Source organism: Somniosus microcephalus, chromosome 17 (genome assembly GCF_052327205.1).
Source record: "Somniosus microcephalus isolate GS21.2 chromosome 17, FLI_Smic_1.0, whole genome shotgun sequence".
In the NCBI taxonomy this organism is placed as follows: Eukaryota; Metazoa; Chordata; class Chondrichthyes; order Squaliformes; family Somniosidae; genus Somniosus; species Somniosus microcephalus.
The window spans coordinates 53,246,369-53,259,583 of record NC_141003.1 but is presented as its reverse complement, the minus strand read 5'-3'; the positions used below and the strand labels follow the sequence as shown (position 1 = coordinate 53,259,583).

Below are 13,215 nucleotides of genomic sequence, written 5' to 3'. Positions count from 1 at the left end.
GTATATATGCTTTGCCTAACTACTGAGAAACACAATATACCGAATGAAAGTATCATAAGTTTCTGTTGTCAAATAATTTCCTTGAACTGGGTAATAATAATGGGAAGCAGCATCTTGAGGGCCACTCGCCTCTGGGGGCCTTGATTTGAATCTGGCCCCAATAATGGCCTCCTCTGTCCAATGTATTTCAACCCTCCTGTCCAGACAATCCCAGTATTGCACAATGAGAATTATGAAGTCTGAGTTGGAAAGCACCCTGTGCAACAGCAAGTCTACATGCCAAAAAGAAATTAAGAAACAGATTACTGTTTTCTGCAGAATGACAGGAAGCCTGAAGAACATCTCAACTGAAGGGGCTAAAATGACTAATCCTGCACTTCAGCTGCCATGGGAAGATAGGAGCTCACTTTGCATGATGCACGGTGCTTTGTTTTATATTGGCCTTTGTGAGCATCATAACTGCACTGCAGCTTTGTTTACTGGACTGAAGTTTCATTAAACAGGAACCTCTGATACCAGATGGCTGAATAGCTGGTTTCCTTTTATAGCACTGCTCCTTTTTTCTTTGCACTTCATGTCATGAAAGTTCTTGTGGTTGTCAGCTCTCTTCAAATGGTGCATCACTGAACATGCATGTAAAACATCTGACCTTTACACATGCCCAGCTCGGGTACAGACCGCAAACTTTCACACGTGGGATAATTGCTATTTTTGTCGTTCCTCTAAAGGGTTACACTATTCACCCAAAATAAAGGAGAAATTTGACTTCTGCCCTAAACAGGCGGTAAGTCGATGGAACGATTGCTCTGCGCACCTGTCCGTGTCGGCCTAAGGCCGGAGCCAATTTCGGCTTCAGACATGCATCCCGATACAACTCACCGGTCAGGGCCTGAGTAATTGCAGCTGGCTCTGAATCCGGTCAAATCTCTATAGCCCTGCCACATCCAATCATGAATGATGGTGGACAGTTAAGCGACTAATGGGAGGAGTAGGAAGGTCCATGAACATCCTCTTTCTTAATGATGGCAGAGTTCAGCACGGGTGTGAAAAAGACTAGGCTGAAGCATTTGCTACCATCTTCAGCAGGAAGTGTCAAGGGAATGATCCTTCTCTGCCTCCTGCTGAGTTCCCCACCATTACAGATGCCAGTCTTCAGCCAATTCGATTCACACCATGTGGCATCAAGAAACAGCTGACTGCACTTGCCACAGTAAAGGCTACGGGCCCCAACAACATCCTGGCTGTAGTGCTGAGTACCTGTGCTCCAGAACTAGCCACGACACTACCGTACTGTTCTCGTAAAACTACAATACTGGCATCTACCCGGAAATATGGAAATTGACCAGGTATGTCCTGTCCGCTAAAAGCTGGACAAATCCAACCCAGCCAATTAACGCCCCATCAGCCTACTCCAAATCATCAGCAAAGTTCAGAGAAGGTTCACTAGGTTGATTCCGGAGATGAAGGGGTTGTCTTATGAAGAAAGGTTGAGCAGGTTGGGCCTATACTCATTGGAGTTTAGAAGAATGAGAGGTGACCTTATTGAAACATGTAAGATTCTGAAGGGGCTTGACAGGGTAGATGCAGAGAGGATGTTTCCCCTCGTGGGGGAATTTAGAACTAGGGGGCATAGTTTCAGAATAAGGGGCACCCTTTTAAAACTGAGATGAGGAGAAATTTCTTTTCTCAGAGGGTCGTGAATCTTTGGAATTCTCTTCCCCAGAGAGCTGTGGAGGCTGGGTCATTGAATATATTTAAGGTGGAGATAGACAGATTTTTGAACGATAAGCGAGTCAAGGTTATGGGGAGCGGGCAGGGAAGTGGAGTTGAGGCCAAGACCAGATCAGCCATGATCGTACTGAATGGCGGAGCAGGCTCGAGGGGCCAAATAGCCTACTCCTACTTCTTATGTTCTTATGCTGTTAAAGTTATGAAAGGAGTCATGAACAGTGCTATCAAGTGGAACTTACCAATAACCTGATTAGCGATGCTTAGTTTGGGTTCCACCATGGCCACTTGGCTTTAGACCTCATTACTGCGTTGGTCCAAACATGGACATGAGCTGAATAAATATCCACCACCAGCATACCTTGTCTGCAGTGTGTGCCATCATTAAATCTTTACTAGCTTTGTGCCAATTCTGGGGACTGCATTCAACTACTGTGCACTCTCCTCCCAGGCTTCCTCTCAGTCCTTGATTTGGAAGTCTTGACATCAATTCCAAATACAGACTTCTAGCACTAGTAAGTCTTGGCTTTGTTGCTTTTTCTTCATTCATTGTGCCATTTTCTGATTAGCAGTGCTGGCATCACTTAACTGGGTTGAGGGGCTTATTTTCTGTTTGTTTAATATTGACTATTACTGACCTCCACTGAGGGAGTGGTGTAAAATGGCAATTGGCAAACTAAGGCATTTTAGAAACAAAAATGGAGCACTGTCCACTTAGTGTGACCGGTATAACGTTGCCATCACAAATCCATTTGAAGTCCTTTTGCATCTCACGGCAAAAATACAGCAACATATTTCTTCTAAAGTACCATGATCCCACAGAATGCTGTATTTCAAATTACTGTGGCTGCTGTTTGGGAATCTGTTGCTGAATAAAGAATGTGACTGGCTCCTAAAATACAGAAATGCATACAGATTCCAAAGGGAATCACAATCATTTAACAGCTAAATGAGATACAAAGGAGAACTTTTCAGATAACTGCTTAGAAAGCTTTCATCTTGTATGTCACGGTTTATTTTGTGCTAGAGCAGTCTATGCAGTAGGCGGATTCTAAATGTGTGCTGTTTTGTTTGTTTAGCTCTGCTTATGATACAAGAACACGACAGAAAGTAGCTATAAAAAAGCTATCCAGACCATTTCAGTCTCTGATCCATGCAAGGAGGACATACAGGGAGCTGAGATTGTTAAAACACATGAAGCATGAAAATGTAAGTGAATATTTTATTACAGTTTGCTGACTATGTGTAGTGACATCATAATTACAATCAAAAAGATGCTTATGATTTTGTTAAAAATAGCAATCAGTGCAATTATTTTTATTCTTGCAAATAAAACAAAAATGTGAGAAATTTTAGCAATACGAACTCTGCTATGATCACTGATGTTGATTTGACATGTAGTCTTCAAAATCTCATCCAGTTTATTGTACTTTTTTTCTCCTTTTAGGAAGCCTTCAGGGTAATTTTTTGACATTGCACTCCCAGTGGAGAGCTTCACATGTTAAAATGCCTAATGAAAATTTAGGTGCACAGTGCCCATGATATCAAACAGACGGAAAATTGTGGGTACTGTGAACCCGATTTTCCAATATGTGCTCTCTGTGGAGCACAAAGTTAGAAAATTGCCCCACTTACACTATACACTATTTACCATATGAGTGGGCAAGTGATCTCCTTTTAGGATTGTACCAATTTCATTCTGCCACTGGTTGCTGGGAGATCTCTAACAGCTGCCCTCAATTTTTCCCTCCTCACTGACATCTTAGCCCCGTAAATCTTCAGCCCTACCAGCACATTCCTGCCATCACCTCAGCGGGAGTCTGCCGGAAGGGCCGCAAATTAGGCCAAGGCCCAGATAGGCTCAGCCCCAGTCTAATATGAGAGTTCCTGTTTGGCTTAGATGGGGCAAAGCATCTGAACACCCAAACAAGTCCATCGTTCTTACGTTGGGAATTCCCACTTTCCTGGCCCTCAGAGGGACCCGACACAGAGCTGGTAGAGCTACGCCTAGGGAGACCAAGCATGCCTACCCGCCGAGGGGAAGAAATGGAGTCCAGCTAGCAGTCGGCCAGGATCAAGTCCTGGACCCTCTAAGAAATATGTCAACTTACAAAGTGGTCAATGGGGGGGGGGGGGGGGGTGTGGGAGGGTTAAATGCAAGTTTGCAGGGAATTCGGCCGGTTTCCCCTCCCCTGCAGGCTACTCTTCAGCCAGACCTTTGGGCCTCTTCACTGGATGGGCACTTGTCACTGCCATGAAAAACACAGATACCTTTCTTACCCTGCCAAAGTGGCAGAGATCTAGGTGGGTATGTCCCAACACTTATGACAGATTGTGCCCTCCTTATATCCTTCCATCTCCTGGAGCAGACAATATTAACATTTTATATAGTTTGCTCCTATGCCAGCTGCATCACGCACATCTGGGGAGATTTCCCACATGGTGTCTCCCTCCTCTGCCTCACTCCAGGCTAAGTTTCCATAGTTTCATCTGTGAATCTGTCTTTTCGCTCTACGGCTAAATTTATCAGCAAAATTGCTGCGTTGACAGCTGGTCTGGGTGTCCTTTGTTAGATTTCAGGATTTGAGTGGCTCATTGTTGTATTTAACGGTGCTCCTTCACATTAATTAATGTGGCTCCCCACTGGATGGGCCACTCTGCAGGTGTTCAAGCATTGAAAATGGTAAAGCAAGGTGTTAAGCAGCTTTCTTTTATAAACCTGCAGAATTCTAAAGTAATGTTCAGTTAACCCTTGATTAGCAAATCAACAGTAATTTCTAGGCTATAATTTTTAACCCTTTGCTCAATCAAATAATTGATGATTTTATATTTCTAGAATGACCTTAAATGTCACAAAGTAGTTGACAAAATCCAGTCGCATTCCGTACGTGTATGAATAACAACAAAGGAGACACAAAATATCCTTCCAATAGACTGTAAAATACTAGACTTGTTCCGCCAGTGACTGAGGTACAGCCACCATCTCTGAGGCAAACAGACCAGAGAAGTCCCAGGTTTCATACTTGGATTGTGCTGGGTTAGCTGATCTCAGGCAGGGAAGCAGTAGGAGCACAAGAACTGGGTTTCGGAAGGGAAAACCAGCCAGAGTTCCCATTCCTCATCACTTTAGAGTGACCCCTGCTTGAACTGCTCGTATGTGGCTACCAGGTAAGGTTAGGATCAGACCCAGCTGCGATGTTGTTCATTGCCTATTCACTCATTGTTAAAGCACACGTGAATAATGGCTACCTGCCACCCATGGAACCGTAGATCTGTAAGGGAATCATTGCTATCAGGAGACAAGAAGACAGCTTAATGGGCAAGTGTACTATGTGATATGATGCTGTGCCATACAAACCAGCAATATCCCAATGCTGAATAGCTTGATATTCAGCAAAATCATGGTGGGAATACTGCAATTGGCCCCAGTGTGCCTGGCTAAGGAGGGAAGAAAAAAATCAACATCTGATTACTATCTCATGATCTTTGCTGGAAGTGTGAGTGACTAGTGTGGACTGGAGGTGCTCTTGACTGACGCTGCCCAGGCACACATGTGAAGTACGGCCATTTGGAGAGCCTTTACTTTGGACCTCCAATGCTCAGCATGACTTTCTGCCCTCAGGAGAGAATATCAGAAATGTCTTTATTAATTTCTAGTCTCTGAAGAAAGTGTATTAATTCAATTTGTGGAAATACATTTATCTTATTGCCCATTTCCTAAATTTTACTGATTAGTTTTTGGCCTGATGTGTCACAGCCATTTAATTAGTTCCGAATGGGAGGGTCACATGACTACATGGTCTCGTAAGAAGGAAATATCGTATTATTTGGCTTTGGCAGAATTAAATTATAATGGTCTTTAAGGAGAGCAATGCAATTCAATAATTGTAGATTTTCTAGTCATTTTTAAAATTTTATTAAAGACTATTAATATATACCACTATCTTAGAACATTTTAACAAGCACTTAAAACTGTCACAAAAGTATAGAGAAGATGATGAATGAATCCACTGGAGGATTAATAGCTACTTGTTAAATCCTTAATTAATAGCTGTCCATTGTCTCACAAATGGGTCTGTGAAAATTTCATCCTTATATTTAAAAGCTGTGTAAAATCTAAGGTCATCCCATAAACTGCATTAATCTGTTGATTCCTTTTAGGTAATTGGATTGCTAGATGTCTTTACACCAGCAGTTACATTGGAGAACTTTCGTGAAGTGTAAGTTGAATCGAATTTAAAATACAGACTGTGGTGAAGATTTCTTCTGTTCAGTATTTGCAGCTCCCCAGTTTATACTGGAGTGACTGTGGGCCTCTTGAGCAGCCTCGGAATGAGACCTACCCCCGAGAATGACTCGCAACTGATTCTGAACAAAAGAGCTCAAACCGTTTATAGTGGCAAATGACTGCAGATTTGGGGATAAATCTGGACTTGTTTTGTTACTTAGGAACACGACATAGGTTGTTTAGCTTTTTTGGTTGTGGTCCATTAAATCCTCAGAGTTGCTTGGTGAAATCCTGTACCGGGTGATTAGTCAGGGTAGGAGAAGGATGAAGAACTGACACTGTCTGACACTCCTTGTTTGAACCACACCTCCTCCAGCTGGATGTTAGGAGAGCACCATTGATGGTGGTCACTGAGTGGTAAACAGCTCAGTCTCCTGGCTGGAGTAGAAGTGGAGTAATAGATGGTCGTTTGAGGAGTCAGGCTTTGGTGCTTAAATGCTGTTACAACATGTGTCTTTTTTGGAAAACATATGCAACTTATTAAAATTAAAACTGGTCTGACTGCTCATGGAAGTGATACAATATTAAAATGCTATAAGATGTATGTAATGTGGAGAGTTCTTATTGTTTGGACATGATGGGCTCAATTACCTTGTTCTATGCTGTAAACTTCTACGGCTCTATGTTAGACACAATTTCCGTGCATTACAATTTATAATTAATAACCACTAGTGCAGCATTTGAGAGGCGAGTTTCGATGTTAGTTTATTCTGGCCAGGTATACCTGAATTGATGAAGGATGAGACCTACCCCTGGGATTAATTTCATTGGCCAGAAGCAAGTAAAAGAGCTCCGACTACTCATATTAGCAAAAGCAGCAAGGGTTTACAGACAAACCTGGACTTATGTTCTACTATAGATAAGATGTAGCTAACTTGTTTCACCATGATTATTCATTCATTGATTTTTGTCTCCTAAAAATCTACAGAACACATGGTATATAATTTGGGCAATGTTTAAATGATTTGTAGCTCAACGATGGTTTCCTTGGTGAACCAAACGCACCTGACACATTGCTCCCCAGTGAAGTTAAGGTAGGAGAAGTGCTCCCTGAAGACCTGCTGTGGATGTAGCCTCCTGCACCGTGTCCTCTCCCCTCTTCTTCCTGCTCTCCTCTGTCTTCTTCGCTGCTCCCCCTCATCCTCCAGCCCCAAAGGCAGACCACCCATGACAAAAGCAGTCCAGCGCCAACAAAAGTCTCTTAGCAGAAGTCACAATTGAGTTGTAGAAGTCAGAAAATAGGCAAAGAAAAAATACCCAGAAATAAAGCAGCAGCCTAAAAGGATAAACCTGTAACTAACCTGTTTGGAGGGGATGAGCCCTTTAATTAGCAGGGTCCATCTTGACTGTTAACACCATGGTCTGTTGAATGAATTTATCTTGTGGCAAATCACAGACCAACAAGTGTAGGACCCTGAAATAAAAAAAGAAAATGCTGGAAATACTCAGCAGGTCAGGCAGCTTCTGTGGAGAGAGAAACAGAGTTAACGTTTCAGGTCGATGACCCTTCGTCAGAACTGGAAAAAGCTGGAGATGGAACAGGTGTTTAAGCAAGTGTAGGGGCAGGGACAGGGGGGAGGGGGGATGGGAGGAAAGAACAAAAGAGAAGGTCTGTGATAGGATGGAAGGCAGGAGAGATTAAGAGACATTAAGGGAGATTAAGAGATGGTGCAAGGCAAAAGGAGATGGTATTAAGTGTAGGACCCTTATTTAAACATTATACTGAGCATGATCCAATTTGGTGGACGGTGCACTTCCTTTGCAGAATGAACACGCTCATGTTGCCCACTATATTGGGCCATTAGGCGCCTGTTTTACACGTATAAAACGGGCACAGGGCGATGGAATTTCTCGGCTCTAGTATAAACTTATCCTACTGCAATTCCACCCTCTTGCCAGTGGAGGTGCTGAAGCGGCATTGCTGGCGGGAGGTGTGCTTGCACAGGCAGCTCCCATTATGAATGCGGACTTAGGAATTTATAACAGAAATACAAATATAAGGACAGAATGTATGATTTTAAAATAGGGACTGAATTATGTCTGCGCATCTGGTTCAATTATCCCTGGTAACCTTACCCCGCTTCATCTGAAGACTACTCTTGGACACCACTCCCCATGTCCCATGTGCAATTCGACGAAAGATTGACTAGTAATAAGAAATAATACTAGGTTTTGGATGGATTTTTTTCCTTCTCTCTGTTTATCAGCGGAGCCACACACGGGGAGTGGGAGCTGGTAATCTATTGCTAATGTTTCTGCTGATGTTTTCTTTAAATGGCTGCAGGGTAAGAATAGCCCAAGATAACTTGTCTTTTAAGGAGGAAGCAGTTGATGTCCACTTCCTGCATCTCCCAACTGCGGAGTCAGGAATAGAAACATATTAAAAGGGGAACTGTAAGGTTGAACAGACACTCTACTGACTTGTGACAGCACATTGAAGTGTTCTGATGGGCTATTGGCAGTCGTTGAGTGTATTCAAGACAGAGGTCGACAAATTTTGGGGAATTAAGGGATATGGGGATAGAGCGGGAAGGTGCAGTTGAAGTAGAAGATCAGCCATGATCTTGTTGAATGGTGGAGAAGGCTTGAAGGACCAAATGGCCTACTCCAGCTCCTATTTTTTATGTTCTTATGAATCCATTATAAGGCATTTTTAAAGAGACCATTTTGAAATGTTTCTTCAAGTATTTACTGATACATTTTTGCTTCCTGATCTCCAGTTAAAAATTATAAACTTAGGAACAGGAATAGGCCATTCAGCCCTTCAAGACTGTTCCTTCATTCAGTTAGATCATGGCTGATCTGTATCTTAACTCCACTTACCCACCTTGGTTCATCATCCTTCAATACCCTTACCTAACAAAAATCTATTAATCTCAGTTTTGAAATTTTCAATTGGCCTAGCCTCAACTGCTTATTTATAAAAAAAAATTAAAATCCATATGATTTTTTTTAGGTTCTATTTTGCAATGGGAAAGGAACTGTTATTGAAACTCAACAATTATGATGCTGGAAAATCCAAACTATGTGACATGTCAGAGAAGCTACTGCATATTTGGGGAAAGGATTTTATGATTAAAATGGCCTGTGTTTGCCCCCATCAAGGATTACTGCAAATGTTGGTAACATTTCTGTCAAACTGTTTTGTTAAAATGTTTGTCTAAAGCCAGTTGTATTTTTATTACTCTAGGTATTTGGTGACGAACCTCATGGGTGCAGACTTGAATAACATAGTCAAGTGTCAGAAGCTGACAGATGATCATGTGCAGTTTCTTGTGTATCAATTACTCAGGGGACTTAAGGTACAGAAATCAATGTACTCTGTGTAGAAATAAAATTAGACTAACACTGGACAATTAAGAAGGGTGTGTGATTCTCATTTCTCTCTCCCTTTCTGTCCTATGCATACTTTTAGTGTTGTTTCAATATAATTTATGTATTTACTCCGTCTTCTATTCATTTTATCCTCTCTCTCATCTTCCAATCTAATGCTACATGAGACTCAATGACTGACTCCAAGCATAGCCCACATATACACACCTCCATTAGTCATTGTCCCAGCAGCAACCCATTTTCTGCCATGGATTGAAGCACTGATCACCACATAACTAATTTAGAATCATAGAATAGTTACAGCACAGAAGGAGGCCATTCAGCCCGTCGAGCCCGTGCCGACTCCTTGCAAGAGCACTTCAGCAAGTCCCACTACCCCGTCCTTCCCCCTGTAGCCCTGCAAAAAAAATTTCCTTCAGGTACTTATCCAATTCCATTTTGAAAGCCACGATTGAATCTGCCTCCACCACCCTTTCAGGCAGTGTATTCCAGATCCTAACCACTCACTGTGTAAAAAAAGTTTTTCCTCATGTCACCTTTGGTTCTTCTGCCAATCATCTTAAATCTGTGTCCTCTAGTTCTCGACCCTTCCGCCAATGGGAACAGTTTCTCTCTATCTGCTCTGTCTGGACCCCTCATGATTTTGAAAACCTCTATCAAATCTCCTCTCAACCTTCTCTGCTCTAAGGAGAACAACCCCAGCTTCTCCAGTCTATCCACATAACTGAAGTTCCTCATCCCTGGAACCATTCTAGTAAATCTTTTCTGCACCTCTCACATCCTTCCTAAAGTGCGGTGTCCAGAATTGGACACAATACTCCAGTTGAGGCCGACCCAGTGTTTTATAAAGGTTCATCATAACTTCTTTGCTTTTGTACTCTATACCTCTATTTATGAAGCCCAGGATCCCTCATGCTTTTTTAACTGCTTTCTCAACCTGCCCTGCCACCTTCAACAATTTGTGCACATATACCCCCAGGTCTCTCTGTTCATGCACCCACTTTAGGATTGTACCCTTTACTTTATATTGCCTCTCCTCGTTCTTCCTACCAAAATGTATCACTTCGCACTTTTTTGCGTTAAATTTCATCTGCCACAAATCCACCTATTCCATCAGTCTGTCTATATCTTCTTGAAGCCTATCACTATCCTCCTCACTGTTCACTATACTTCCCAGTTTTGTGTCATCTGCAAATTTTGAAATTGTGCCCTGTATACCCAAGACAAGTCATTAATATATATCAAGAAAAGCAGTGGTCCTAGTACCGACCCCTGGGGAACACCACTGTCTACCTTCCTCCAGTCTGAAAAACAACTGTTCACCACTACTCTCTGTTTCCTGTCACTTAGCCAATTTCATATCCATGCTGCCACTGTCCCTTTTATTCCATGGGCTTCAACTTTGCTGGCAAGCCTATTATGTGGCTCTTTATCAAATGCCTTTTGGAAGCCCATGTACACCACATCAACTGTATTGCCCTCATCAACCCTCTCTGTTAGTTCATCAAAAAACTCAATCAATTTAGAATAGTTCTTTTTAAGCATTCCCAATGCCAAAGGCTATATTTCAATGCACAGGTATTTATAAATATTATTTAAGGTATTACATTGGTGCGATACCACTATCAATCTCAATTACATACAGACACAGGAATTTTAGAAGTGAATCCTTTCAGGTCTCACTAAGCAGCAGATAGTCTGTGTCACTGCACAAAACATAATATAAGCCTTTTAGTGATACAGAATAATTGGAATACATCATCGTGCATTAATTAGTTGGTGAAAATATTACCATGGTTATCAGTAATTACATCTTTTACTGTGGGTGTTATTTTATGAGTGAAAGCTAAAACGGTCATTCATGTGTGAAATAATAAGTTCCAGTGTGTGTACCCCACCTGCCTTCATCAACTAGAAAACCACATGCCTTATTCAGAAGAATCTTTTAACTGGAAAAAAGCAATTCAGATGTTGTGACAGAACATTAACCTGCCTTTTCTCTCTACAGATGATGCTTGACTTATTGGCCCGTAATTTACGGCCCCTACGGGTACATACGCACCCATAAGGGCCGCGCAAGTTCCGGGTTTTCACACACGAAGCGCATGCGTGAAAACCCGGAACTTGTGGGACAGATCATCCGCATCCCCGGCAAAAGGGCATCCGCGGGCGGAGAGTTGTGCTATTTGCCCAACTTCTGCCCGGTGAATGCCTGTGAAATTCTTACACCTGAGTAAGAGTTTAAATGAACATAAAAATAATTATTTTTCAATCATTTAAACATTAAAACCCTGTGCAATAAGGTAAGGTTATTTTTAGTCCATTTAAAACATTTACATTTATTTTTCAAAAAATTAAATATTTAATTAAATGGCATTTTAATTAATTTTAAAATATCTATTTCTTTTTATTGATTTGATGTGTAGATGTATTTTTTGGGGTATTCACATTCATGCTTATGGGGTTTCTGTACATATGGAATCCCCATAAGCATGAATGGGGATCCCCCTTCTTTCATTGGTTGGGCCGGCCCACGTGATCCCAGGGGCGCTTGCGAACCGCCTGCGCTCCTGGGATACGTGGGGCCTCTGCACGTGTCTACATTTAAAGGCCCAGGAGCGCGAGTCTCCCTGGATCCTGCGGCAGAAGGTACATTTGTAGATTTTTTGCCGGTCGGAGGCCTCCGCCCGCGGGAAGCCTCTGACCGCAATTTCAGGCCCACTGTGTATTTCTAGGTTTTCTTGTTTATGTTCCAGATTTTCAGCATTTGCAGGTTTTTTTTCATTTTTCCCCTTTTTATTTATCATCTGAGATACTTAAATACAGAATTACATCATTTACAGAATTCTTTTCAACTACAAAACTTACATTCACCTATGTCATTAGTGAGTTATAGATTTCTCACATAAACTAAAGAACCACCATAATCCGTGATCTTGGCCAAGTTATTCTTGTGATTGGGCAGAAATTCCTGCTGGCAAAAGTACTTTTATCAGTGGGAACTGGGCCCAAAAATAGCTCCCAAACAATTGCACACAAGATTCCTAATCTGATTATCAGCTGGTGAGTGCTTTCTCTTGCACAGAAAGGGCTTCTATTCCATCAATGGTACTTGGTCAGTGATCAGGAACTTCCTATAATGTAGGTCAATGATGCTCCCTGGGCAGCAATCACATTGCTATCATTTATGCCAGGTTTGTTTGAAAAGGAAGGCAGACTGCAAGAATGGATCCTTGGAGACCAAAGCTACCCTCTCCTGCTTTTGATTCAAGGCAATATTGCAGCAGCCACAGACAGCGTCAGTGTCTGTCTTACCTAAACTTTCAGAATGATCTTACTTTCTGTACAACTGGCTATACAGCGTCAGCCATGGCTCAGTTGGTAGCAGAAGGTGAGGGTTCAAGTCCCACTCCAAAGACTTGAGCACAAAAATCGAGACTGACACTCCAGGGCAGTACTGCCTTTTCAATGAGATGTTAAACTGAGGCCTCGTCTGCTCTCTCAGGTGGACTTAAAAGATTTCACTATTTTGAAGAAGAGCAGGGGAGTTCTCCCTGGTGTCCTGACCAATGTTTATCCCTCGATCAACATCACTAAAAACAGATTATTTGCTCATTATCACATTGCTGTTTGTGTGCAAATTGGCTGCCACGTTTCCTACATTACAACAGTGACAATACCTTAAAAGCACTTCATTGGTTGTAAAGCACTTTGATTAGCTTATGAAAGGCACTATATAAATGCAAGTCTTTTTTATACAAAACTGAACCCCTGCATTTTAGCTTTCAGCGCATAGAAAGGCAAGCAGAATGGGCAGACAAGTGGCTGATGGAATTTAATACAGAGACGTGTGAGGTGATGCATTT

General features: G+C 42.0%; 1 protein-coding gene across 3 annotated transcripts in view; it reads left to right on the top strand.

The window, feature by feature from the left end:
- The window catches only part of mapk11 (mitogen-activated protein kinase 11), a 56,140-nt gene that overhangs the window by 19,415 nt on the left and 23,510 nt on the right, over positions 1 to 13,215 (top strand). For all 3 annotated transcript variants that reach the window (XM_086010351.1, XM_086010349.1, XM_086010350.1), the window contains 3 exons: positions 2,808 to 2,937; positions 5,890 to 5,948; positions 9,207 to 9,318. In XM_086010351.1, the coding sequence (XP_085866477.1) occupies positions 2,808 to 2,937; positions 5,890 to 5,948; positions 9,207 to 9,318 (301 nt within the window). The remainder of the gene's footprint in view (positions 1 to 2,807; positions 2,938 to 5,889; positions 5,949 to 9,206; positions 9,319 to 13,215) is intronic.